Source organism: Rhinolophus ferrumequinum, chromosome 3 (genome assembly GCF_004115265.2).
Source record: "Rhinolophus ferrumequinum isolate MPI-CBG mRhiFer1 chromosome 3, mRhiFer1_v1.p, whole genome shotgun sequence".
Classification (NCBI taxonomy): Eukaryota; Metazoa; Chordata; class Mammalia; order Chiroptera; family Rhinolophidae; genus Rhinolophus; species Rhinolophus ferrumequinum.
In genome coordinates, this window is record NC_046286.1 from 63052349 (window position 1) to 63075893 (window position 23545).

Consider the following 23545-nt stretch of genomic DNA (forward strand, 5'->3'; position numbering starts at 1 on the left):
CAGGGGACAGCGCGAACCCCAACCGCAGCGCGACCAGCAGCTCCCCGCGCTCTTCGAAGGCGGGTGACCAGCCAGCGGTAACTCAGCGACTATTGATTGACAGGCGGCTTTAGCTATGAGCCGCAGGGGCGGGAGTCTACGTCACTTCCGGGCCTTTCGAGGGAGACGGGATCTATAAATTCGCTGTTCACGCAGCGCCCTCGCTTCCACAGTATGGCCGGCGACATTAGCTAGCGCTCGCTCTGTTCTCTGTAACGGGGAAACAGCGGACTACAAGAGACTGAACTGTATCTGCCTCTATTTCCAACAGACTCACGTTCAACTTTCGCTCACAAAGAAAAAGCCGGGAAAATTTTATTAATCCTTTTTTTAAAAAAAGTTAATATAAAATTATAGCAAAAAAAGGAACCTGAACTTTAGTAACAGCTGGAACAATCCGCGGCAGTGGCAGCGGCGGGAGAAGAGATTTAATTTAGTTGATTTTCTGTGGTTGTTGGTTGTTCGCTAGTCTCACGGTGATGGAAGCTGCACATTTTTTCGAAGGGACGGAGAAGCTGCTGGAGGTTTGGTTCTCCAGGCAGCAGCCCGACGCAAACCAAGGATCTGGGGATCTTCGCACCATCCCAAGGTGGGTGCTCGGGGCTCTCGCCCACAGTCGGGCTTGGGGCTGTCGCCGCCTGGAAGGCACCAGCCACTGGGGGCTGAGTTCGGGGGCCGGGGAGGGGGCGCCGGAGCTGCGGGGAGCAGCCGCGTCCACGCGGGGCCTGAGCCGGTTTCTCCCGCCGCCGTTGCCGGGCCGGGTGCTGCCCGGGGGGAGGGGAGGAGGCCCGCGCCACCGCGTGCTCAGGTAACGTGCAGCGTGCGAGGCCGCGGGCGGTGTTGCTCCGGGTGGTATGGGGACCCCGCGCCTCGCGACTTCCCCTTTGGAGTTGACGGTATAAGGCCCTGGGCGAGGGCGTCTGGGGCTGCCGCGCGGGCTCCCTCCCGGCAGGTGTGGCTCGGCGGGCTTAGTCAGGCGCTAATTCGGGCGTGCCCGCCTCGGGGAGTGGCGGAGGGAGGGAGCGGGTCTGAGCTGGACGCGTTCTTGCCGCGTGCGACGGGTAGGAGGGGGCCCTCCTGGTCCCCGGCTGAGGGGCTGGTGAGCAGGCCTCCCGTCCGCGGTCCGCTCTGGCAGCATGTGGCGCCCGGGCGGCGGGGATTGGGCGGGAGCGGTGGTGTCGCAGTGGCTGGGCCCCGCCGCCGCCCTAACGTGCTCTGCACCAAAACCTTTTCGGGGCGGCCCCGGAGAGACGGCCTCGGAGCCCGCGGAGGTTTTCTCCCGAGTCTCATGACCTTGGGTTGTGTAACCTGTTACCGAGTCGGTGGGATCCTGGCGAGGTGCGGGGTGGAGTAGGGGTTGCCTACATTTACGGGCTAGAGGCCCGTCCGGCCCAGGACATGACACCTTTAATGCCCAAGCCAGCAAAGGAATCTTGGGGCCCCAGCCTCCCACCCCGGCCGTCAACGCGAGAGAGCTGGGCTGGTCGCACAGAAAAGGAGAGGTCTCCTAGTGGTATTGGGAAATTCAAGCGCAAGTAAAAGCACAGGCGATTCCGAAGGTGCCCGGGCCTATTCCCGGCGGCGCTCAGACCGCTAGTCATCCCTTGCCTTTCTAGGCTCCGAGCACGAGTGCGGCGACTGTGGTGCGGCGCAGGAACCGGCGTGGCCGCTTCATTGAGAGGCGACGACCAATGAGCTCCTGGGCCCGACCGAGAGCCAGGCCCCAGGGTGTGGGCCAATGGGCGTTTCAGGAATGTTGGCTGCGCTCGCCGCCGTTCCTGACAAAAAGCAACTGGAGGAGGGAATCCAGGAGGACACGTGCTGCCGGGACTTTAAGGCATTATGTCTTGAAGGATTCTCTTGTAGAAAAGCGTCGTGATAGCTAAAATGTCACAGGTCTCCTTTTTAAAGCTTTGCGCGACACTTAAAATGTTCACTACGTGCCTGTGCGACACTTAAAATGTTCACTACGTGCCAGGCTCAGTTCTGAGCACTTTATACGTATCTTATAGGAAGCAGCTATTTTTCTTACAAATATGGGGAAGTTTAGTATTTTCTGCCAATCACAGATGGGAAAACTCCCTGGTGTTGGTGATAAGCGGTAGGTAAAATCATTGTAATCGGATTATCTAGAAAATCTTATAAAAGGAATAACAAATTGTTTTGCTCTGCCTCATTAAATGTTTTGAAGCTTTGTTTGTAAGGATTCCTTTATAAAGGGAAGAGGGCTTTTCCTCCCCAAGCTCTGGGGCAGAAGTCCCAGAATTTCAGCTTGTGGTTTTTTTCGTGGTTAAGAGTTCCTTGAGTGGAGGAGGGGAGAAAGACTTAATAAAAAGGCAGCTTGCTTGTTGAGAGTCTTCTAAGCAACACATTTCAGCTGTTGCAGAAGGAGCAACTAAGAACTGAAAAATACTGGATTTAACTGATCGTCCATCGGTAGCTTTTCTGGGAACATTTTTCAGTGACCTGTCAAGCAAGGTTGCACTGGTTAGGTTATTTACTAGGAGTTTAAAAAGTGCCTGAAAAAATACTAGATGCTAGATAAATCACCTAAAGTCAATGACTTTGAAAGAGGGAATCATTGGAGTTCGGTCTCGGGGAAGGTGGAGTGGGACCTAGGCAGGATAATGGGTCATCTAAAAGAGTTTGGGTAATGAAATGGTGCATGGTCTCTGGAATGTCTCAATTTGAATTCAAACATACTATGGTAGCTGTATGATGTTTCCCTATCTTGAAAATGGAGACAATAATGGTACCTACTTCATGGGATAGCTGTGAATATTAAGTGGGTTAATACTTTAAAACTGACGTGTAGTACAGGGTAGGAGTGTTACTTATACTTATTTTTGAGTCTTTGCAACAAAATTTCTTTTTTTTTTCCCCTTGTTTTTTAGCAACCAAGACTGGAGAATGAAGTCTATCTGATTGTAGTTTAAAAGGCGCTCTAACGATGTAGTTTTTATTCAAATAGAGGAGGTAGTGTCACCGGGGAGTTTTAGATTGCCTCATTATATTAATCCTTCTATGGAATAATAAATCTTTATGTAGTAACTTTGTTTTTAATTAATGGTGAAAAAAAACCTGTAAGCCAGAAAGTCTTTGCCTGTCCTTGCCTCACATGCCCAAACTCAATAATTCCATTAAAATGTAAATAGATGAAAGGTCATAGTTAAAAGACATTCCCAGACTGTATTAAAATAAAAAATAGATCTAGCTACACTATGCGTCAAACATAAAGCCTAAGGACATTGAGAGTGAGAAGGCACAAACGTCCTAAAGGTACCACTGCACGTGCTATAGACATTAAAAAGATAAGGATGTTATGGAAAATGTCATAGAAAAATGCCTTTCCAACGTTGATGCAAGAAGAAATAGAAAATCTAAATAGTCCTATAAACGTTACATCAATTGAATGAGTCACTAATCGTCCCATAAAGAAAACTCTAGGCCCAGATAGCTTCACTGGAGTGTTCTCTCAAATGTTCAAGGAAGAAATAGTTCCAACCTTTCTCACACGTTGCTGTAAATAGGGAGGAAGCACATTGACGTTAGAAAACTTGATCAAACTCTGACAAGCTATAAAGGAACCAAAATTTTCATAAACTGCTGGTGGGAATGGAAACTGAACAAAACCACTTTGGACAATGGTTTGATAGTTTCTTAAAAAGTACTATATATTATAAGATTTAATTTCTATAACTCTAGAAAATGCATACTAATCTGACAGATGAGTGGTTGCCTAAGGATGGGAGTAAAGAAAGGGAAGGATGGATTATAAAGAGGCGTGAGGGACTTTTGGGGAGTAATGGAGGTGGTCACTATCTTTTTGACAGTTTCACAGGAAGATGTGTGTGTCAACAATCTTGTAGATAAAATGTAAATAAAAAGATGATTAGAATTTGACGTTCTACAACACAGGTTAAAATAAGTGGTGCATGCTTCCAATAAACAGGATCTAATATTTTTGTATAGTAACTTCATCCTTTCAGTGATTCTCATCTTATGTATGATTGAATTGTCTTGCTAATAGAACTATTAATCTAGTTTTTATTGGTATAGATGTTGTTCACTGATACAAACTAAAGGATAATTTTGGTTGCCATTTATGTAAGCCCTATTCCCCCCACACCCCCCCAAGTATATAAATCTAGCAGTTAGCATTTATAGGAAATCAAGTTAGAGCATTATATGCCCCCAAAGTCTTTGTACGGTAACAAGAATGAATATGAATTTGGAAAGCTGCTTAAATAATTTTAGAGCAAAGCTTCTGCTTTCATCAGATATAAGGACAAAAAATAATTGGAAGTGGTGTGGGGTTTGAAGAGTTTATCATATGAAAATGTTTCCAGAGACTTGAACCAACAGAAAAGAAAACCCCAGGGCCGTTTTGAAGGAAATATTCCAGTGGAGTTTGAGGGAGTGGTAATAAGTATGATATGAAAAAATCTGGCTGTTAGTAAAACAGCTTATCTTATGAATGCAGATATGTTTTTTGAACTGCTTTTGTTGAAGCATAGCACCAAAAGTTATGAAAATCATAAGTTCAGCCCTAATTTTCACAAACTGATCACACTCATGCAAACAGCACGCTAAGGAATATGACTAGTCAGAAGTCCCCTTGCACCCCTTCCAATTACTATCCTGACCATCCATCTGCAGCACACGAGGAATCATTTAGTCGGTATTATGTAAGGCCTCCTTTAGTCAACATCATGTTTGAAGTTTTGTAGTTCTCGTATGTATAATATTTTGTCAATGTACCACAATTTACCTACTTTTAATGAGTACTTGAATAATTCCCAGTTTCCTAATGCAAATGTGTTGCTATGAACACTATTTAATGTGTCTTTTAGTGAACAATATATGCATTTCTATTAGATATACATCTAGGAGTGGAATTGTCAGTCCATGGGGTGTGCATATATCTAGCTTGAGGGGTCTAGTTGCTCCATATCATCATTCGACACTTGATATTGTCTTTTTAATTTTAGCTATTGTGTGTGTACAGTTGTATTTCCATCAGACTAATGGATTTGAGCTTCCATTTATATCTTCCATTTGGATATCTTTTGTGAAATGCTTGTTCAAGTCTATTTTCATTGGGGGGAGACTTTTCATTTGTAAGAATTCTGAATATGTTATGGATGAATTCTCTATCCAATATGTGTATTGCAAATGTATTATGTTCTCTATGGTTTTCCTTATTCTATTAATGATATCTTTTTTTTTTTAATTAAGGTTTATTGGGGTGACAATTGTTAGTAAAGTTACATAGATTTCAGGTGTACAATTCTGTATTACATTATAAATCCCATTGTGTGCTCACCACCCAGAGTCGGTTCTCCTTCCATCACCATATATTTGATATTAAAGATATCTTTAAAAGTAGAAGCTCATAAATTTAACATAGTCCAATTTATGAATATTTCCCCATTAGTGGTTAGTTTTTGTGTGCTATTTAAGATATCTTTGCTCATCCTGCAGTAATGAAGATGTTTTTCTCCCCTAAACATTGTTTTGCCTTTTATATTTAGATATGTAGTCCATCTGGAATTTTTATGTGACATAAGGGACTAGAACACTTTAAGTAACACTGGCTCATCTTTCCAAGCTTTAACTCCGGAGTCAAGCTGGAACCCTCTTGAATGTTCACCTTTTCTATTAAACATTTCCCGCCTGCCTGTAAGCCATTTAGTAGAATTTACCTTGAGTGTCATCTAAGCAAACTACATAATACTGAGAATCTTTTTTTATTAGTTTCAGGTGTACAAAACATGATTAGACATTTACACACCTTACAAGTCTACTATCCATCTGACACTGCACATAGCTATTAGAATACCATTAACTGTATTCCCTATGTTGTACTTTATATCCCTTGATTATATATATTTTTAATTATAGCTGACAGTCAATATTTTTTATTAGTTTCAGGTGTACAGCGCAGTGGTTAGGCATTTATATAATTTAAGAAATGATTCCCGTGATAAGACTAGTAACCATCTGACATACACTGTTTTTACCTGAGAATCTGTTTTTGCTTTTTGTTTTTTCATTAATTTTTTAAGGGAGACAAAGGGACACATGTTAATTTTGTTTTGTTTTTAGTAGGAAAACTTTGGGTTAAAACTATGGTTTGGGTTAAAGAATACTGGTTAACCGTGTTGGAGAAAAGCAGTAGTCAGGGCATATCCAAGTAATTAAAGGAATGGATGTGTTCTGAAATTGAGTTATTTCATGTGATATTTAAAGTTGAAATGAAAAAAGAGGGGGTAGTATCTTAGATTTAACCTGCAGTATGTCTAATGATTTTTCAGATTTCAAAAGGATGTTAAGTAGAAATCAGTGACCATATATAAAAATTGTCTTAGAATTGCTGGACTAAAATTCTGGACTAAACTAAAGTCTTTGATAAGAAATGACATCTTTGGGGAAGGTGGGAGTAATGGAAAGAAGTCTGTTTGAAAATAAGAGATTTTAATGAGAGGAAAAGACAATTTAATTTGATCTGGACAATAAAATAGGCTTTGCTTTTTGCTTTTGAATTCATCACAGACCTGACCAATTGTTAGTAATAAGGTGGGTTCAGATAGGAAATTCTGGTGGAGGTGAAAAGGATAAATATTAATTATGAGAAAGTTTGACGTGTTTTATTTTTACAGTAACATGGAAATATGAAAAATTAAAATATCTAATGTTAATGTTGGAAAAGACATTTGGGAGTAGTGGGGTGTTCTTTCTCTCCTTCAATTCAAATTTTATAACCTAAAATATAATTTGAGGTAAAGCATTGGGGACAGTTGAAAAGATAGTAAATCACACCCCAGCATTACCATGTTTCCCCAAAAATAAGACCTAACTGGAAAATAAGCCATAGCATAATTTTTCAGGATGACATCCCCTGAACAGAAGCCCTAATGCATCTTTTAGAGCAAGAATTAATGAGACCCAGTCTTATTTTTGGGGAAACATGGTAGCTTTCCCAGAACTCATGCCTTACTTGATTGACCACAGCATTGCAGTATTGGTAATTTACATTGAAGGAATTTACAGCCCATTGCCAAAAAACCTCTTAGTTTAAATGTTTTGGAGTAGAAAAGCTTCCTATTGAATTAAACTCATTACATTTCTAACAGCAGTTTGAAAGAAGATTGAACTGCTGTTTCCAAACCACCTTTCTTTAAGAGGTACACAATGAAAGTAATAATCAACTGAATGTAGCAGTAATTATTCTGATAATGATTTAAATTTGGGGTAAAAATTTGAGATAGAGAATCCTATGATTATAATAACAAGTGAATTCTTTGGACAAAAAGGCAGTGCGTATTTCTCTGGATATCTGAATTTACTGCCCTAAGAAGGCATCCTCAGAATTTAACTTGTGGTCGGCCTAGGCTTTGTTGAAGACAAATCTTATGTTTTAGGGTACTTTTGATCCAAAGACTACTGCCTTGGTCAAGTGTACAGGCCTGGGTTCAAGGAGAGTCTCTGACATTGACAAGTCAGGCTTATTGGGTAAGGTCACAGTTAAGGGAAGCTTTAAATAGGCTTTTTGAGTAGTATATTATTTGATAACTCTGAAACCAGCTATTTTTAATTTAAGGAAGTAATCCATTAGGAGAATAATTACATGGAAATCTAAATTTAAGTGCAAATTTTCAGCACCATCTGTGGAGTGTTTGACCTACTGGATCTGAGTAGGGTCCAACTGACCTTCAGGTGATAAGAGTGAATCTTTCTTTAAAGGGTTTCTTCTACTTCTTGGCAGTATTCTGTTCCCTCAGTCATTTACTTTTTAAAATTGTAAAAAACATCTAACACTAAATTTACAATTTTAATGAGTTTTGAAGTGTGCAGTTCAGTATTAACTATATTCACATTGCTATACAGCAAATCTCTAGAACCTTTTTCATCTTGCAAATCAAACTATGCCCACTAAACACTAATTTCCCCCACCCCTTTTGATAGCCACCTTTCTACATTCTCTGATTTTGACTACGTCACATACTTTATATGAGAGTTTGAGTACCTCATGTAAGTAGAATTGTGCAGTATTTGTCCTTTTGTGACTGGCTGATTTCATTTATCATAATGTCCTCAAGATTCATGTTGTATCATGTGATAAGATTTTCATTATATGTATATACCACATTTTCATTATCCATTAATCCCTTGATGGACATTTGGGTTGCTTCCACCTTTCAACACTTGTGAATAACAATGAACGTGGGTGTGCAAATATGTCTTCCAGATCCTGTTTTGAATTCTTTTGGATATATGCACGGAAGTGGGATTGCTGGATCATATGGTAATTTTCACCAAAGGTGCACTATTACAATTTCTCCACATTTTGCCAACACTTGTTAGTTCCTTCCTTCCTTCCTTCCTTTTTTTTTACATCTTAATGGGCATGAGGCGATAACGTGGCTTTGGTTAGCATTTCTTTTATGACTAGTAATGTAGAGCATCTTTTCTTTTATTTTTTTTTAAACTTTTATTTGTTTTAAGTGTGTTTTTCCAGGATCCATCAGCTCCAAGTCAAGTTGTTGTTTCAATCTAGTTGTGGAGGGAGCAGTTCACAGTGGCCCACGTGGGGATCGAACCGGCAACCCTGGTGTTACGAGCATCTCACTCTAACCAACTGAGCCAACCTAGAGCTTCTTTCCCTATGCTTGTTGGCCATTTGTATACCTTTTTTAGAGAATTGTTCATTCAGTTCCTTTGCCCATTTTTTAATTGGGTTTTTGTTGTTTGAGTTCCTTTTGTATTCTGGATATTAACGTCTTATTAGATACATGATTCGCACATATTTTCTCCCATTCTGCAGGTTATCTTTTCACTCAGTCGAGTGTTTTCCTATCATGCTCAGAAGTTAACTAAGTTTGATGTCTTGTTTGTCTATTTTTACTTTTGTTGCCTGTTTTTTGTGTCAAATCCAAGAAAACATTGCTAAATTCAGCATCCTTTCCCCTATGTTTCTCTCCTAAGAGTTTTATAGTTTTAGGTCTTAATGTCAGTCTTTAATCCATTTTGAGTTAATTTTTTGTATATGGTGTAACATGAGGGTCCAATCTCATTCTTTTGTGTGGATATCCAATTTTCCCAACATCAGTTGGTGAAGACACTATCTTTTCCCAATTCTGTAGTCTTTGGGACTTTTGTCAATGTCATTTGACCTCAGGCATTTACTTTTTATATTAAAAAATAGTCAGTTGGCCATTCCAAGTCTTATGGAATCAGATGATGTGGAAGTCTGTCTGGTCATTTTAATTGTATGTTTTCCCTTATAAACACCCCAATTTGTTCTGTTTTTATTAGACCACAGACTCTTTAAGAAAGCTTTAAATGTAAAATATGGCTTGCTATTAATGTTTTGCTTTTCATGCATAGTGACTAAAATCTTCATATACTATAATTAGTAAAGAGCATACTAAATTTTTGGGATCATTTAATCATGGTCGGATAGTATTTTTTAGTACTTTAGTTTTAAGTTAATTAGGGGTTCTTAACCTTAGCACTGCTGACATAACTGGACTAGGTAATTTTTTATTGTGGACAACAGCCCTATTTACTATACGGTATAGTAGCATCTGTAGCCTCCACGCACTACGTGCCAGCAACGCCACTGCCACCACCCCCGATGTGACAACCCAAAATGTCTGAATGTTGCCAAATGTTTTCTGGGTGCAGAGTCATCCCCAGTTTAGAACCGAGTTAGGTGGCAGCACTTAAGTAAAAAAAATGTAATTCGAATTGGAATATTTTGCTTTTTGTCTGTGAATTTCCTGTTGACACAATTCCTAGCAATTGTGTAGCACTTTGAATACCTTTTGCAATATTTTCTACTCACTAAATCAGTATTAATGTGATACATCCCCAGATTGTCTTGTTAATTCTGCCTTACCAGTTCATGATTTATTGAACTCATCTGTGTTTAAAACTTAAGTAAAATAGCAATGATTGACAAAAAGACCAACTTTGTAAAAATAGTTTCTAGTATGGACTAGTGATTTTCAGATTAGGTGTTGGTGTGTTTGGGAACAAAGACATGACATCTTCCCATACTGAGCCTGCTGTGACATTCTAACTTGATACAGTCTCAATTTTAAATCACAGATAAGTAATTTAGAAAATGTCTCAATCAACTATAAAACACTGTCTTTTTCCATCATTAAATTTGGACACAGAAGGGCACTGAAAACCTTTCCTCTAAAACAGCAGAAGTCAGCAAATTGTCTCTAAAGGGCCAAAAAGTAAATTTTAAATTTTGCAAGGCAGACAGTCTGTTGTATCTACTCAGCCCTGCCCTTGTAGGGAGAAAGCAACCATAGGCAATATATAAATGAATGAGAGTGGCTGGGATCCAATAAAGCCTTATTTACAAAAGGAGGCTTATTTCCCCCCACAGAAATGTCATAAAATCATTTGCTGGAATTCTTAGCTGTTTCTGGTATTGGTTTTTCACCCTTCACTTTATGCACATGTATAGCATTGTATTAGCTTCTTCAGTTTTTATTTCTCATTCACATTTTCTTGCCCCTTGATTTGTATTTTTGAGCCTAGCAGCTCTCCTAGGATTATGTCTTTATAAAAAATCATTTGGTCGATCGGCCATCCAACTCTTTGAGGGTGTTTTGATGCAGTTGCTTTCTTTCATACTGTGACTGGAAGGATACTGACTGATTGATGGAGTCTATTAGGTGAGGGAGAGTTTGGTTGCAGAGTTTGTTAATGAATGATCAGTGAGTGACAGGATCATTGTGGTTTCTGTTAAGGTGGAATAAGCACACTCTGCTCTCTCTTGCTAAATGCAACTAAAAGCCCTGGACAGAAAGCATGGAGCAGCCATCTGAGGGCTCTGAAAAGTAAACGTTTAGCAGGTGAATGGGAGAAGGAAACCAGAATTCAAAATACCACTGAAACAGGCTTGATTTCCTGTTTCTTTTTTTCCTCTGGCATCTCCTGGGATGGTCTCAAGGCTGCCAGAAACCCAGAACTGCATACCAGATGCAAACAAAAAGAGCTCCCAAGAGGTCCTCTTTCTGGTCTGCAGAGACAGAAAGGGAACCCCTTTGGGTCAGAAAGAGTGCAGGGAAATCCCTTTTTGGTTTTGTAGTGCTTTGCTTTTTTTTTTTTCCCCTTGCCCTTTTGCCACAGCTCAGAGATTCCTGCAGTAGTTGAGGCCAGGCAAATGCCTAAACTCCAAGGGAGGCGGGGGACCCTTTTTGACCAGAGGAACTATGACCCTAAGGGAATAGCATCAGGGATATCCCTGTTGCTCTTGTTCCTCTTTCTCATCGCCTCATGTGGCTCAAGAGAGACAATCACGGGCAGCCTGCTGCAGAGGGGAGAAACTAAAGCCTCTCTTGGCTTTCTATTTCCAGCCAGAGGACCATGAAGCAGTGCCACTCCTGCCCCTAAGCCAGCAATTGTCAGGGCGATTATGGAGCAGAGAGAGATGAAGAAAGTGATCCCATAAACATTTCTATAAGAACACCCCTGAGCTGCTCGTGTATGGATCTGACCCTAAACAGCACATCAGAAGCGCATCAGAGTGGCACATAAGGACAGATCTGACTGAATACCATACCGTGGCACACATAGCCTTTCCTAACTGAAATGAAACCATAACGTAACCCATAGATGTTAGGTAAGAACTTGAAGACTGAACCATAACCATTTCAGTTGCCTGCTAAAACAACTTTTAAAAATCAACATGATCCATAGGATTTAGATAAGATTTAAAATTATATACAACATGATCACAATGCTCAGAATACCGTCATAAATTACTCGATTATACAAATGACCGGGAAATTCTCAGCATCTCTCAAAGGAAAAGACAATAGGCACCAGCCTTGAGGTGATACAGATCAAGATTTAAAGGTGACTATTATAACTATAAGAAATAAGAGTGAAATAAGAGGAAAGATAAAAAGTCTTAGCAGGGAACTAGAGGGTGGAACTTAAAAATATAACAGAAAAAAGTTACTGGAATAAAAAGTTAACTGGATGGGCTTTAAGTAGAATGGAAATGACAGAAGAGTGAATGAGCTTGAAGATAGATCAGTAGGAATTATCCAGACAGAACAACAGAAAAAAAGACTGAACGGATGAACAGAAACTGAAGGACCTGTGGGACAAACCAGAAGGTTTAACATTTTGTGCCAGCAGATTCCGAGAAGGGTGTGTTGCATAAAAAAATATTTGAGAAAGTAATCTACATCTAAGTGTAATGAATGGGTTCTATAGCAACTAAGTTACTTGGCAATAAAATGAGTAAATTTTATGTAGATTAAAGTAAGATGGCATTCAAGTGGACTATATGGTGTCTATAGTTGGTTGACGGTAATTCTGTCAAATGAGTAAGTCTTTTCATAAGAACGTCCTCTAAATACCTGAACTATTATGGTGACCAATTTAAAAAACAGTAAAAGATCATGTAACAGTAGTTTTAGATTTTTTAAATTTAAGGGTGTTTATGATTTCGTAGCAAGTCCATAAGATCGAATTAGATTAATTAATGCCATATTCAACAAATATTTGAAGGCCTATTATGAACTGGGTTAGGCACTGTTAGAAACAAAATATACAGCCCTAACTCCATGGAATGATTCTAGTAGGATTGATGTGAATACCAAAAGTACACAAATAAAATACTTGGGCAAATCTGAGGTTTAAAACCTTTTCATGACAGATTTGATCAGGTGGAGACATTGGGATGATTTGAGCTGGAAGAAGCCTGGGACAAGGGTGAAATTATTCCAAGACCCAGAACAAAGTTTACATATGTTGTCTTAGCATAATTATAATGTCCTTTTTCACTATCAAGTGGCTTGATTTGGGCGAAAAGTTCATGGCACCCCATTTCTATGAAGAGAGAATAGTTTGTGGGAAAACGTAGCATGACTTTGAGGATAGATTTGTTATCTATATAGTCACTCTCAATGTAGGTTTTATTTTATTTCGATTGTTCTTTTAATTCATAGTCTCTATATTATAAAATCTGTCAAGTCAGATGAGAAAGGGAATGGTAGGAGATCTGAAGATTAGATCATTTATTCGCTGGGAAAGTAAAAGAGGATCTTTCTGAAGTGAGGGATCCTGGTACTGACAAGGGAAAGAGTCACTACACCAAAAACAATAAAAACTGTACTGACTGTGAGATCCCTAGCCCTTTACACCTCTTTTGCCTGCCACAAATCTTAGTGCTCTGTAGGCAAGAGAATAGAATATTTGGGTAATCTGACCTGCCCGGGAAAGAACTGAAAAATACTGATGTAAGGAAATTCCCCCAAGTGATACGGCCCGCAGTACCTATATGGAGGTCCACAGGAAACAAGCCCTGTCCACAGACCTGCTGCGCTAAGTCTCAGTACCCTATTCTTGGCCTAGACTCACTGAAATGTTGAAAAGGAGATAGGAGCATCTGAGGATAAATTCAGGCAAGTGCTTAGAAAACAGAAGCAAATGAAAAGGCAAGACAGCTTTTATTTAAGTCCAGAGAAAAAAGTTATACAAGAAAGAAAAAGTTGGTTACACTATCTAGCTCAGCCACAGAGCATGTTTAAAAGTGTTAACATACTGTAGTTAATACTGCTGTATAACATATGTGAAAATTAAGAGTAAATCCTAAGAGTTCTCATCACAAGCGGGGAAATTTTTTTTTTTTTTGCTTTGTATCTACATGAGATAATGGATGTTAACTAAACTCACTGTGATAATCATTTCACAATATATGTAAGTCAAACCATTATGCTGTATACCTTAAACTTACATAGTGATGTATATCAATTATATCTCAAAACTAGGGGAGGGTCTTATAAATAGTGAATATAACTGAGAAGGGGGTGATAGGAAAGGATTAATTAGTATGTCCAGTGGGTGGAAGAAAGTATTTTCAAGAGTGCTGAAGTCGAGTGGGAGGTCAATAGGTAATGACATTAGCAGTAATAGGTAATGTGTGTGCTCCAAAAGACACATTAGAGCCGATTGTCCGGCTAGGTCTTAGTATCGGGGGAAAACGGTATTTGTAGAGGTAAAAATCATGTGGGTTCTGAAATGTTTGCACAATAGTGAACTTTGAGTCTTCGAAATCTGAAACTCAAAGCTACTGGTTGGCTACCTAAGAATAAGAGGATTAAAACAGTCTCTAAATTTGTGTTACTCAGAACTGGGTCTTAATTAAAACTTTTTTTCCTTCTTTAAACAACAAATTACCATTTTTTAAAATTCAAAACAAACTGAAAACGTAGCCCAGTTTAATGTGTGTTTTTTTTTTCTTTATATAAGCCATCGTACTAACTAGTTGTTAACTCTTTTTAAAAATTGTTTGGTCAAGTATAGAGGCTATGGGCAAATAGTCTCTATAATCAGTAGCAAGCCTAACTCATTTTAAGTTTTTCAGATGGGTCTCAGTACTGTTCAATTTAACTAATTTACCCATCTTAGGAATTACTGTCATCTGTGATTGGTCATACAGTTGCCCGTTGGGCCAGTAATAATTCCTTTTAGCAAAATGATGCAACAGGCACAAAATTCCAGCAGGGTTGATTGGTACTGTGCTTGCTTTTTAATATAGAAGAATGAAATATGCCTGTTTTTATGCTACCTGTGCTGTTGATTTCTCTTACAAAGGTCTTAACTGGGGGGAAAAAAACTTGAACCATCTTATGCCATTTTCTTGAGGATAGAAGAATGACTTACCAAATATTAAGAGCTTTAAAACATTTTTAGCCTTAAATCTGATAACTTTAAGCTGTCCCATGGAACTATTTTATGTTGTCTTTCTGTTTATGGTGGGCACACTAAAGAGGAAGCACTTCTAAAGAGGAAGCACACTAAAGAGGAAGATATATTAAAACTAATTTATTTAGTCATGTTATCACTTAGTCATGTTATCTATTACGTGCACTACAGACTATTTTGTTGAAATAGGTATTTCTCCCATCATTAAAGAGCTTCATTATACTCCCAAGACCTTATGGGTATGCTTGTACTGTGGAATGGCCAGTCAAAGGCAGTTTTCATTTTTTTTTGACCGTTCTTCTCGACTTTTAGACACCACTCGGTATTGTGGTAAGCTGCCAATTTGATAGCAGAAAATAGTATCTAACACAGTGTGCGTACCAGATTACACCATCAGGTTTTTAAACCTCATTGCTAGTCTAATTGGTGAAAAAAATGATGCTTTCTTTTTAAATTGTAGTTTATATAGTAAGATTAAAATCTCAGAATTTGATAGCAAGAAAATATCTCATTTTAACTTACCTTTCTTTTAATCACTTAAGTAGTTGAGAGATAATGATTTTCCTTGGTTTATGAGCCTGTTGAATTTCCTCTGTACATGGATTTATTCACATTGTTTTGTCTACTTGTCTTTTTCTTAAGTGAATTGCAAGTAGTATAATTTCTAGTTTTCCAGTTCGCTGCTTTAAGTGTGAGAATTTTGTAATTTTTATGAGAGAAGTCAAGTACTGTTAGGAATTAATCATCCTTTTTTTGTTGTTAAATAATAGATCCGAGTGGGACATACTTTTGAAGGATGTGCAATGTTCAATCATAAGTGTGACAAAAACTGACAAGCAGGAAGCTTATGTACTCAGGTAAGTCCTGTAAAACAATAGTTAGCTAACTGATTTCAGTCTGAATTACCCTTTATATAGAATAGCAAATTGTTCCTCTGGACCTTAGTTCTATAATCATTTTACCATATCTTTTTAAATATGGTGTGAAATAAAATGTTTACTTTCAGGTGTCCCTAGGCAGTAGGTTTTAAAGTCTTACCTAAAAGCTCTTCAAGATTGTTGCCATCTTTACCTCTCTAGAGGTAGCAGGAAGCATCTGTGAAGAAAGATAGAATGTCATTGTACCTTTATCTTCAACCACAGGTCTTCTTTTTTAGTACATGCCTCTCAAATATCAGAACTTCAGAAAAAGTGAAAATTAGCTCCACCGTACAAATAGGATTGCCATATGCAACAGAAGAAAGCCATTCAACCTTTTTATTGGTACAAAGTTAATTTATTCAATAAATACATTGAATTCTTATAATGCATATTATAATGGGCCTTGTATCGAACAAAGTAAAGTATGAGTTTAATAAATAAGGTCTTAGGATAAGTGAGGTGAGAAGTACACATTAGTAAAAAGGTTTATGTAGTGAGCTAATTCAAGGCCTATTTCTGTGGGTTCTAGAACTGATTGTGTGTACTAGAAGAGGAGAAACACAGTAGTGAATTATTTGCTTCCTTGAGATCTTAACATTTAAAATTAACTAGCCAGAAATTTACATCGTAAATGATACTCCAATAATAGATTAATTGCATTTCAGTAGTACATAAACAGCATTATAATGTGTTCTTTTTTCGTCTACAGTGAGAGTAGCATGTTTGTCTCCAAGAGACGTTTCATTTTGAAGACATGTGGTACCACCCTCTTGCTGAAAGCACTGGTTCCCCTGTTGAAACTTGCTAGGGATTACAGTGGGTTTGACTCAATTCAAGTAAGTAATCAAAAAACATTATATTATTTAATCCTTTTTTATCAGGCATAAACATTAGGGTTTTGAATAAATTTATAAATTGTATACTCACTGCTTGGGTAAGGACAGACGCACCATGGGAGAAAGAATGTTCTACCTGATACTCAAGAACAGCAGTGTGTGGAAGAAGCAAAAATGATTTGGGATAAAACCCAAATGGGAAAAAGAAATGAAGAAACCAGACATGTTCATTAGTTAACTTGTTGATGTGTTCATGTGAATGATAGAGAAACTTAGAAAAGAAGGGAAGGCAAAAAAATTATCCAGTCTTCATAATGAATAGTCGATTATGTTAAAGAGCAACAATCAGTATTGAATTAAATTCTGATAACATTCAAGAATTAAGGTGTTTATACTTAGGACGTAACTGTTATGAATAGATGTTAGATTTTAATAGTTCACTTGATTAGAGTAGAGAATATCTTGTTATTAGGACCTAAAACAGTTTTTGTTAATTATTGATCCTTATAAGGAATCTAAAGCAATATGTTCTTAATTTTTTAATCACTGACTGTTGAAATTTAATGTACACATGTTCTTCCATAAAATTTTTCTTGCATACCTACTTAAAAGCTCAGATTAGAAGCTACTGCTCTAGAAACGCTGTACCTTGTCTCTACAGTTGTTGTGACCCATCATCAGTAGATTGGGCACTTTTTAGTTTCTAAAAACTCATTGACTCACTCTACATTATTAATACTCTGTTGAGACTCTTCACAGCTTATAAAACAAAAAAAAAATTTACTCTATATGACACTAACTCGTGGATATTGGTCTGAAACCTTGCACTCTGACAAATAGATCTTCATTTTTTTTTTTTTGTCGGCCAGCAAAAGACTATATCCATTAAGCATATTAAAGGAAAAACATTATGTCAAATGTCATTGAAGAAAATATTTGTAGGGATAGAGCTTCAATTTTCACGTGTGTGTGTGTGTGTGTGTAGAAAAGTTGATCGGTAGGAAATGGTTGATTAGGAATTCTATTTATGAAGTTATCTATCTTTTTTTAGAGCTTCTTTTATTCTCGTAAGAATTTCATGAAGCCTTCTCACCAAGGGTACCCACACCGGAATTTCCAGGAAGAAATAGAGTTTCTTAATGCAATTTTCCCAAGTAAGTTTAAATAAAATAGAATTGAAACCTGTTTTATTAAAGTTAGTATATAGGTTCAAAGGTCTTTTTTACATATATGAAAGCATATGTGTGCAAATGTAGTTAGCACGTTATATAATTAAGATAAATGTATCAGTATAGCTGATGGTAGATTTCAGAGTATATGTGTGTACCTCGGATCAGTGTTGAAATGATGAAAAAGGAAGGTCAAGGAATCGGTCACCTGCCAGAGGGAGAGTTCATCTTCATCTAGCCAATTGCTCTGATTTATATCTAACTCAGTGGTTATGAAGGTTATGATCACCTTCATCCAGAAAAATGCCCAGTGACTTCATAATCCTGTGCTAAGACACAAGTCCGGCATTCTATCCAGGAATTGAGCTGACTTATAAATGACCAACACAGTGAGGTCACAGTATGACTTCAACAAAATTGGCAAGATTGTCTTCCATTTACTTTTATTTATAGACCTTCCTTTTTGAGCTTCAAGGTCAGGGAACTAAAGGTTATCTAATCTAACATCCTTATATCCTAAATGAGGCTGAAAATTTAGGATGATTTTAATAACTTGACAAAGTCACAGGCATAGTTTAAAAAGAAAATCCGATTTCTGTTCTATTCTTAATTATCTCATCTAGTATGAAACAACACTGGGCTATATGAGAGAGTGCTGAGTATAATTCAGTGTAAATGTCTACCGGTTGTTAATTTACTGTGTTGAATGAGGCTTTGAAACAACTTGGAAAGGAAGTATTACGTAAAATGACTTGTATTTACTTAGGAGAGTAGATAAATGGGTGACCAAATTCCATTTCCTAATGGAGTTTTATCGGAGAATGAGCCATAGTTTTCTCAGCACTATTTAGACTGACTCACTGGCTTATTTTTAAGGGTGATGGGGGGAGGGGGGAAATCCTGCCTTCTTGTGAATTCACCCACTTACTTAAATTTCCCTTCACTGATATTTCTGATAGGAGGCAAGTAGTGTCATCCTAGCTATTGGAAGGGTGAGAAAAAGCCATCCTAATCAAATGGATCTGTTGCATTTATTTTACATTCTCCTCCCTCAACAGATGGAGCAGCATATTGTATGGGACGTATGAATTCTGACTGTTGGTACGTTGGACACAATTTCATGGATTTTTTTCGTCTATATAAAATTTACTTTGCCAGTTGTCATTTTTAGAAATGATTTTTTTACTTAATTTATATAGGTACTTGTATACTTTGGATTTCCCAGAGAGTAGAGTAATCAGTCAGCCAGATCAAACCCTGGAAATTCTGATGAGTGAGCTTGACCCAGCAGTTATGGACCAGTTCTACATGAAAGATGGTGTTACTGCAAAGGATGTCACTCGTGTAAGCATTTTCAGTAATTCTGGTTCTGGTTGGGGACTAAACTACAGAGGGTACCAACAAAATGTATACACACTTTAAGAAAGGGAAAACTTAAAATTATAATACTCAATATATACTGATAACAAAAGATGAATACAAGTCACGTTTGACTTCTGCAATTACAAGAGTGATAAAAGTGGTTACCATCAGTGTAATTTTAATACAGTTTTTTCCTTTCTTAAATGTATATACATCTTTTGGCCATCCTCTGTGTATTGTTTAACTCATTCTCAGTTTTTTGTGGGTTTTTTTGTGTTTCCAATCTGTATTTAATTCAGTCTTTTTCCTTTTCTCCAGGAGAGTGGAATTCGTGACCTGGTACCAGGTTCTGTCATTGATGCCACAATGTTCAATCCTTGTGGGTATTCGATGAATGGCATGAAATCGGATGTAAGTAATATTTTGCTTAATACTTACTTAAATGTCTAAGTGTACCCTTTCCATTATTAACACAAAACTATTTATCTAAGGGAACTTATTGGACTATTCACATCACTCCAGAACCAGAATTTTCTTATGTTAGCTTTGAAACAAACTTAAGTCAGACCTCCTATGATGACCTGATCAGGAAAGTTGTGGAAGTCTTCAAGCCAGGAAAATTTGTGACCACCTTGTTTGTAAATCAGGTAATTTCTTTTACTGACAATAAAATCTTCCAGGAAATAAGGATAGTGAGGCATGTCATAAAATGTCTTCTAAGTACATATCAGTCAGATATCCAGAGGCATGACTAGTTGAAGTTACTGGGATGAGAAGCTTTATGTGTTTCATTAGACTTCTATTGGTCTTGTTTTATATGTAGCCTAATTGATGGGCTCCTCCTGTTCTGTTTATTTTCCCTGTGGACGCCTGTGGTTGGGGTGGGAGCTGGGAGACATAAGATGTAACACTCCATCCAGCCCATAAGGCAACTAAAATATTCAAATGCCTCAATTTATTAAAATAGTGGTCTTAAATATTTATGGCATGACTATTTTGTTTGCAAAATCTTCTGCAGATATGAAGCACTAACAGTTTATATAATTTTTTTGCCCAGAGTTCTAAATGTCGCACAGTGCTTTCTTCGCCCCAGAAGATTGAAGGTTTTAAACGTCTTGATTGCCAGAGTGCTATGTTCAATGATTACAACTTTGTTTTTACCAGTTTTGCTAAGAAGCAGCAACAACAGCAGAGTTGATTAAGAAAAATGAAGAAAAAACGCAAAAAGATAACACACATAGAAGAAGGTGGTGGCTGCTTTTTAGATATTGATACCGGGGGCCATGCTTTCCATAACCACCACCACCCTGTAGTTGCAGAAAGCCCTAGATGTAATGATAGTGTAATCATTTTGAATTGTATGCATTATTATATCAAGGAGTTAGATATCTTGCATGAATGCTCTCTTCTGTGTTTAGGTATCCTATGCCACTCTTGCGGTGAAACTGAAATGCATGTAGAAAAAAACTTGTACTATATGAAACTTTACAACATTTGTGACAATTCAATTTGGTTTATGCACAGTGTAATGTTTCTCCAGGTATCATCCAAAATTCCCCACAGACAAGGCTTTCGTCCTCCTTAGGTGTTGGCCGTGGCCTCAGCCTAACCATCGGGACTATTTGTTCTTTTATGAAATTGCTGCCAGGATATTACATCCAGTTACCTCCAATTTTTAGAACATATTCTCTACTAATGTTATTGAAACCAATTTCTACTTCATACAGATGTTTTTTGCAACAGCAATTAAAGTTTTTCTTCCACGAGTCAAGTCCTCTTAAAATGATTGCAGTTACCCATTTTGTGTATTACTATTTTAATGTTATTACTTCCTGTACTTGTATTCCTTTAATTGGTTACTCACCTTGGTTTTTCATCTCCCAACTCAACCCCCCCACCCTCAATAAAGCAATACACTGTTACACTGTGGATTTATACTAATCTTATACCCCGGAAGGGGAAGAGGGGTGGACCCTAGTCTTAATCTTAAGGTCAAGGGAGTTGGCTTTTTTATTGGCATTGGCTCTTGGAAGATACCGAAAAAAATAAACATCTAGTGTTGATTAGCAAGGAAGACAGATTCATATTAGGATATACTGGCAGAACTGTATAGGAACTATGCCATTATGTGCTCCTCGATAATAAAATTAACTTCTCACAAGTACCTTGTCTTTACTAACTTGCTAGGTAGTAGTATAAAATTGTTACCACTAACTTTATTAGCAAGAAGATTGCAGGTAAAGGTTGTACTGGGGTCAGTAAGTCAGCTTAGATCATTCACCATAATTTTTACTTTCACGGTCATTTCCACTAATTTCCATTAATATACTACTATAAACGAGTTCAAAGTGGAATCGATGTCTTTGCCATCTTGTGATAGTGTTCTGACTTTATCTGTTCCTCTTCGTGGTGATGTTTCCTTCACCGTGGGTTCACAGGATCAAGTGAATGTCCAGAATGAGAACTGTTCAGATTTTTCAGACACACAGTGAAGCAGAGTGCTATCCATAAAACATACAAAATTCCAAAATGGTCACTGGCAAATGCAGGCTTTCAAGAGTTGGCTTCATTTAGTTATTATTTGCAAATACTGTGAGATTTAAACAACCTAGAAAACAAAGTTGACTAAATTCTGTATTCTTGTCCTCAAAATATTTTTGATTCTTTCTGGATTGATGCAGTGATGTTTTCGTTCCTTCCGTATTTATAAATGAAACACCTTTTTTTCTTCAGTGTTTCTAAACAAAAATCTACTTGGTTTGAAATCGAGTGGTTGGAACACTTTTGACTTTTTATTTTAAGCATGTTCTTGATTCAAAGTTTCATTGAAGAAGCTTTCAATCAGTGGATCGCTTTGATTCTGTAATTAGCGCACAGTGCCTCACTCTCGGTGCTGTTTTGAGGACCAATGCTCAAAGTGGATTTTGTTCTTGAACAGCGAGCGTCCCAGTAGATTTGATGACATTTGTTGGGTTGAGGTCTGATTTTTTTTTTTTCTCCTAATAGAGTTAAGATTTCTATTTGATGTTTAAAAACTGCAAAATTGTATGGAACAAAGCCTAGAGAAATGTAGATGGAATAGTAATTTAAATTAATCCTAGTATGTATTATAGAGGAGGGACAATTTTGGTGCCATAATTTTTCCGTGGTGTTGGACTTAAATCGGTTGAAATGTATTTCTGTACCACAATTTAAGCTTCAATAAAAGTTTGCTTAATCGATTGTCTAGTGACATTCAGAAAGTTTTCTGTTGATGTATTTTTTAAATAGTATATATGGCCAAATACTAGACATCTAAAGTTTTTCTAATTAATTAAAGAAAGCTACATTTAATGATTACTTTCTAAGATTTGTGAATTAATGAAGACAAAAGATCTTTAAGCTACTGGGAGTAATTTGTATTTACATTTAAACATTTTTGTTAATGGCTTTATAAACTGACGCTCAAAAGAATATCTGGGCTATATACTAGGATATCAAAGTAGAAAGGGTAAGTGTAAGAATAACGTGTACTTGTGAGTTTGGTATTAGAGGAAGTATAGGGTTTGAGGTGGAATGTTCCAGTCTTTATTGGAACAGGCTCAAATGGTGGGGAGTAACAACGTGTGAGCTTCCTTTATTTTATTCATGGTTAGTTCTGTTTAACTAGAACATAATTATAAACTTGATCATTTTGCCATGCAAGTGCTTACCATGATCATTTATTTGGCAACATTTCAGTTCTTCAGTCTCATGTCTACAATAAGCTAAAAATCAAAATCTTATACAACTGTATAGTTAAATCTTTAAATAAGCTTATTACAGAATATTTTCCAAAATTTGAGTAAAGACAGGAAAAAAATTTGAGTAAAGACAGAAAAGGGTTGATCCTGGAAAAGCAAGCTGTTTTATATGTGTGCAGTACCTACTTTATAAGATTCTTTGGGAACAGGTAAGTGAGTTGTGAGGAAACTAATGAGCAGTCATTGTGTTAATTGATCAGATTCAGGCACATGAATGGTAAATGTGATAATTGCAGTACAAAAAATAAAGGACTTTTATTGTCCTAGCCAGATCACTGTCACCAATTGCTGGCTCCCACCTTTAAACTTGACATTCTCATCCTCCCTTCTCTTCCTGTCATAATGCATGTAGTGTTATTTTGGATTCCATCCTTTCCTATCTTCAGAGACTTGGTAACTGAATTCTCTGCAGGAATTCCTATTATTGATTACTTCTTTCTTAAAACTTTTCCATTTGTTAGTTTCCATTAGTTTGTTTTACGTTTCTAGTTTCTTCCCATTTCCTATTGTTCCTTCTTAGGGTTTGCTTTGTTAGTCCTTTACAGGATGACAGGTGTCCAGATTCTTACCCCAAAACTGAACTCTTCAACTACTTCCTGCAACCCATTTTCCTGGATGCTCAAATCAGAAATCTAGGATGAAATTGAGCTAGGGTTATAGGTCTGATGGGACTATGATGGAAAGAAAAC

General features: G+C 37.6%; 1 protein-coding gene across 1 annotated transcript; it reads left to right on the forward strand.

Moving 5' to 3' along the window:
• Positions 1–274: 274 nt before the first annotated feature.
• Positions 275–22296, forward strand: AMD1 (adenosylmethionine decarboxylase 1). The gene is made up of 9 exons (XM_033094179.1): positions 275–628; positions 15558–15644; positions 16417–16543; positions 17595–17697; positions 18771–18813; positions 18912–19056; positions 19393–19485; positions 19566–19721; positions 20132–22296. The coding sequence occupies exons 1-9, from the start codon at positions 519–521 to the stop codon at positions 20270–20272; spliced, it is 1005 nt and encodes a 334-aa protein (XP_032950070.1). The 5' UTR covers positions 275–518; the 3' UTR covers positions 20273–22296.
• The last annotated feature ends 1249 nt before the right edge of the window (positions 22297–23545 follow it).

Bases quoted from the DNA above. Each gene is read 5' to 3' on its own strand.
- AMD1 (XM_033094179.1), top strand. From the start codon at position 519: ATGGAAGCTGCACATTTTTTCGAAGGGACGGAGAAGCTGCTGGAGGTT. The intron at 17,698-18,770 runs GTAAGTTTAAAT...CTCCCTCAACAG, and splicing joins TCTTAATGCAATTTTCCCAA to ATGGAGCAGCATATTGTATG. The intron at 19,057-19,392 runs GTAAGCATTTTC...CCTTTTCTCCAG, and splicing joins CTGCAAAGGATGTCACTCGT to GAGAGTGGAATTCGTGACCT.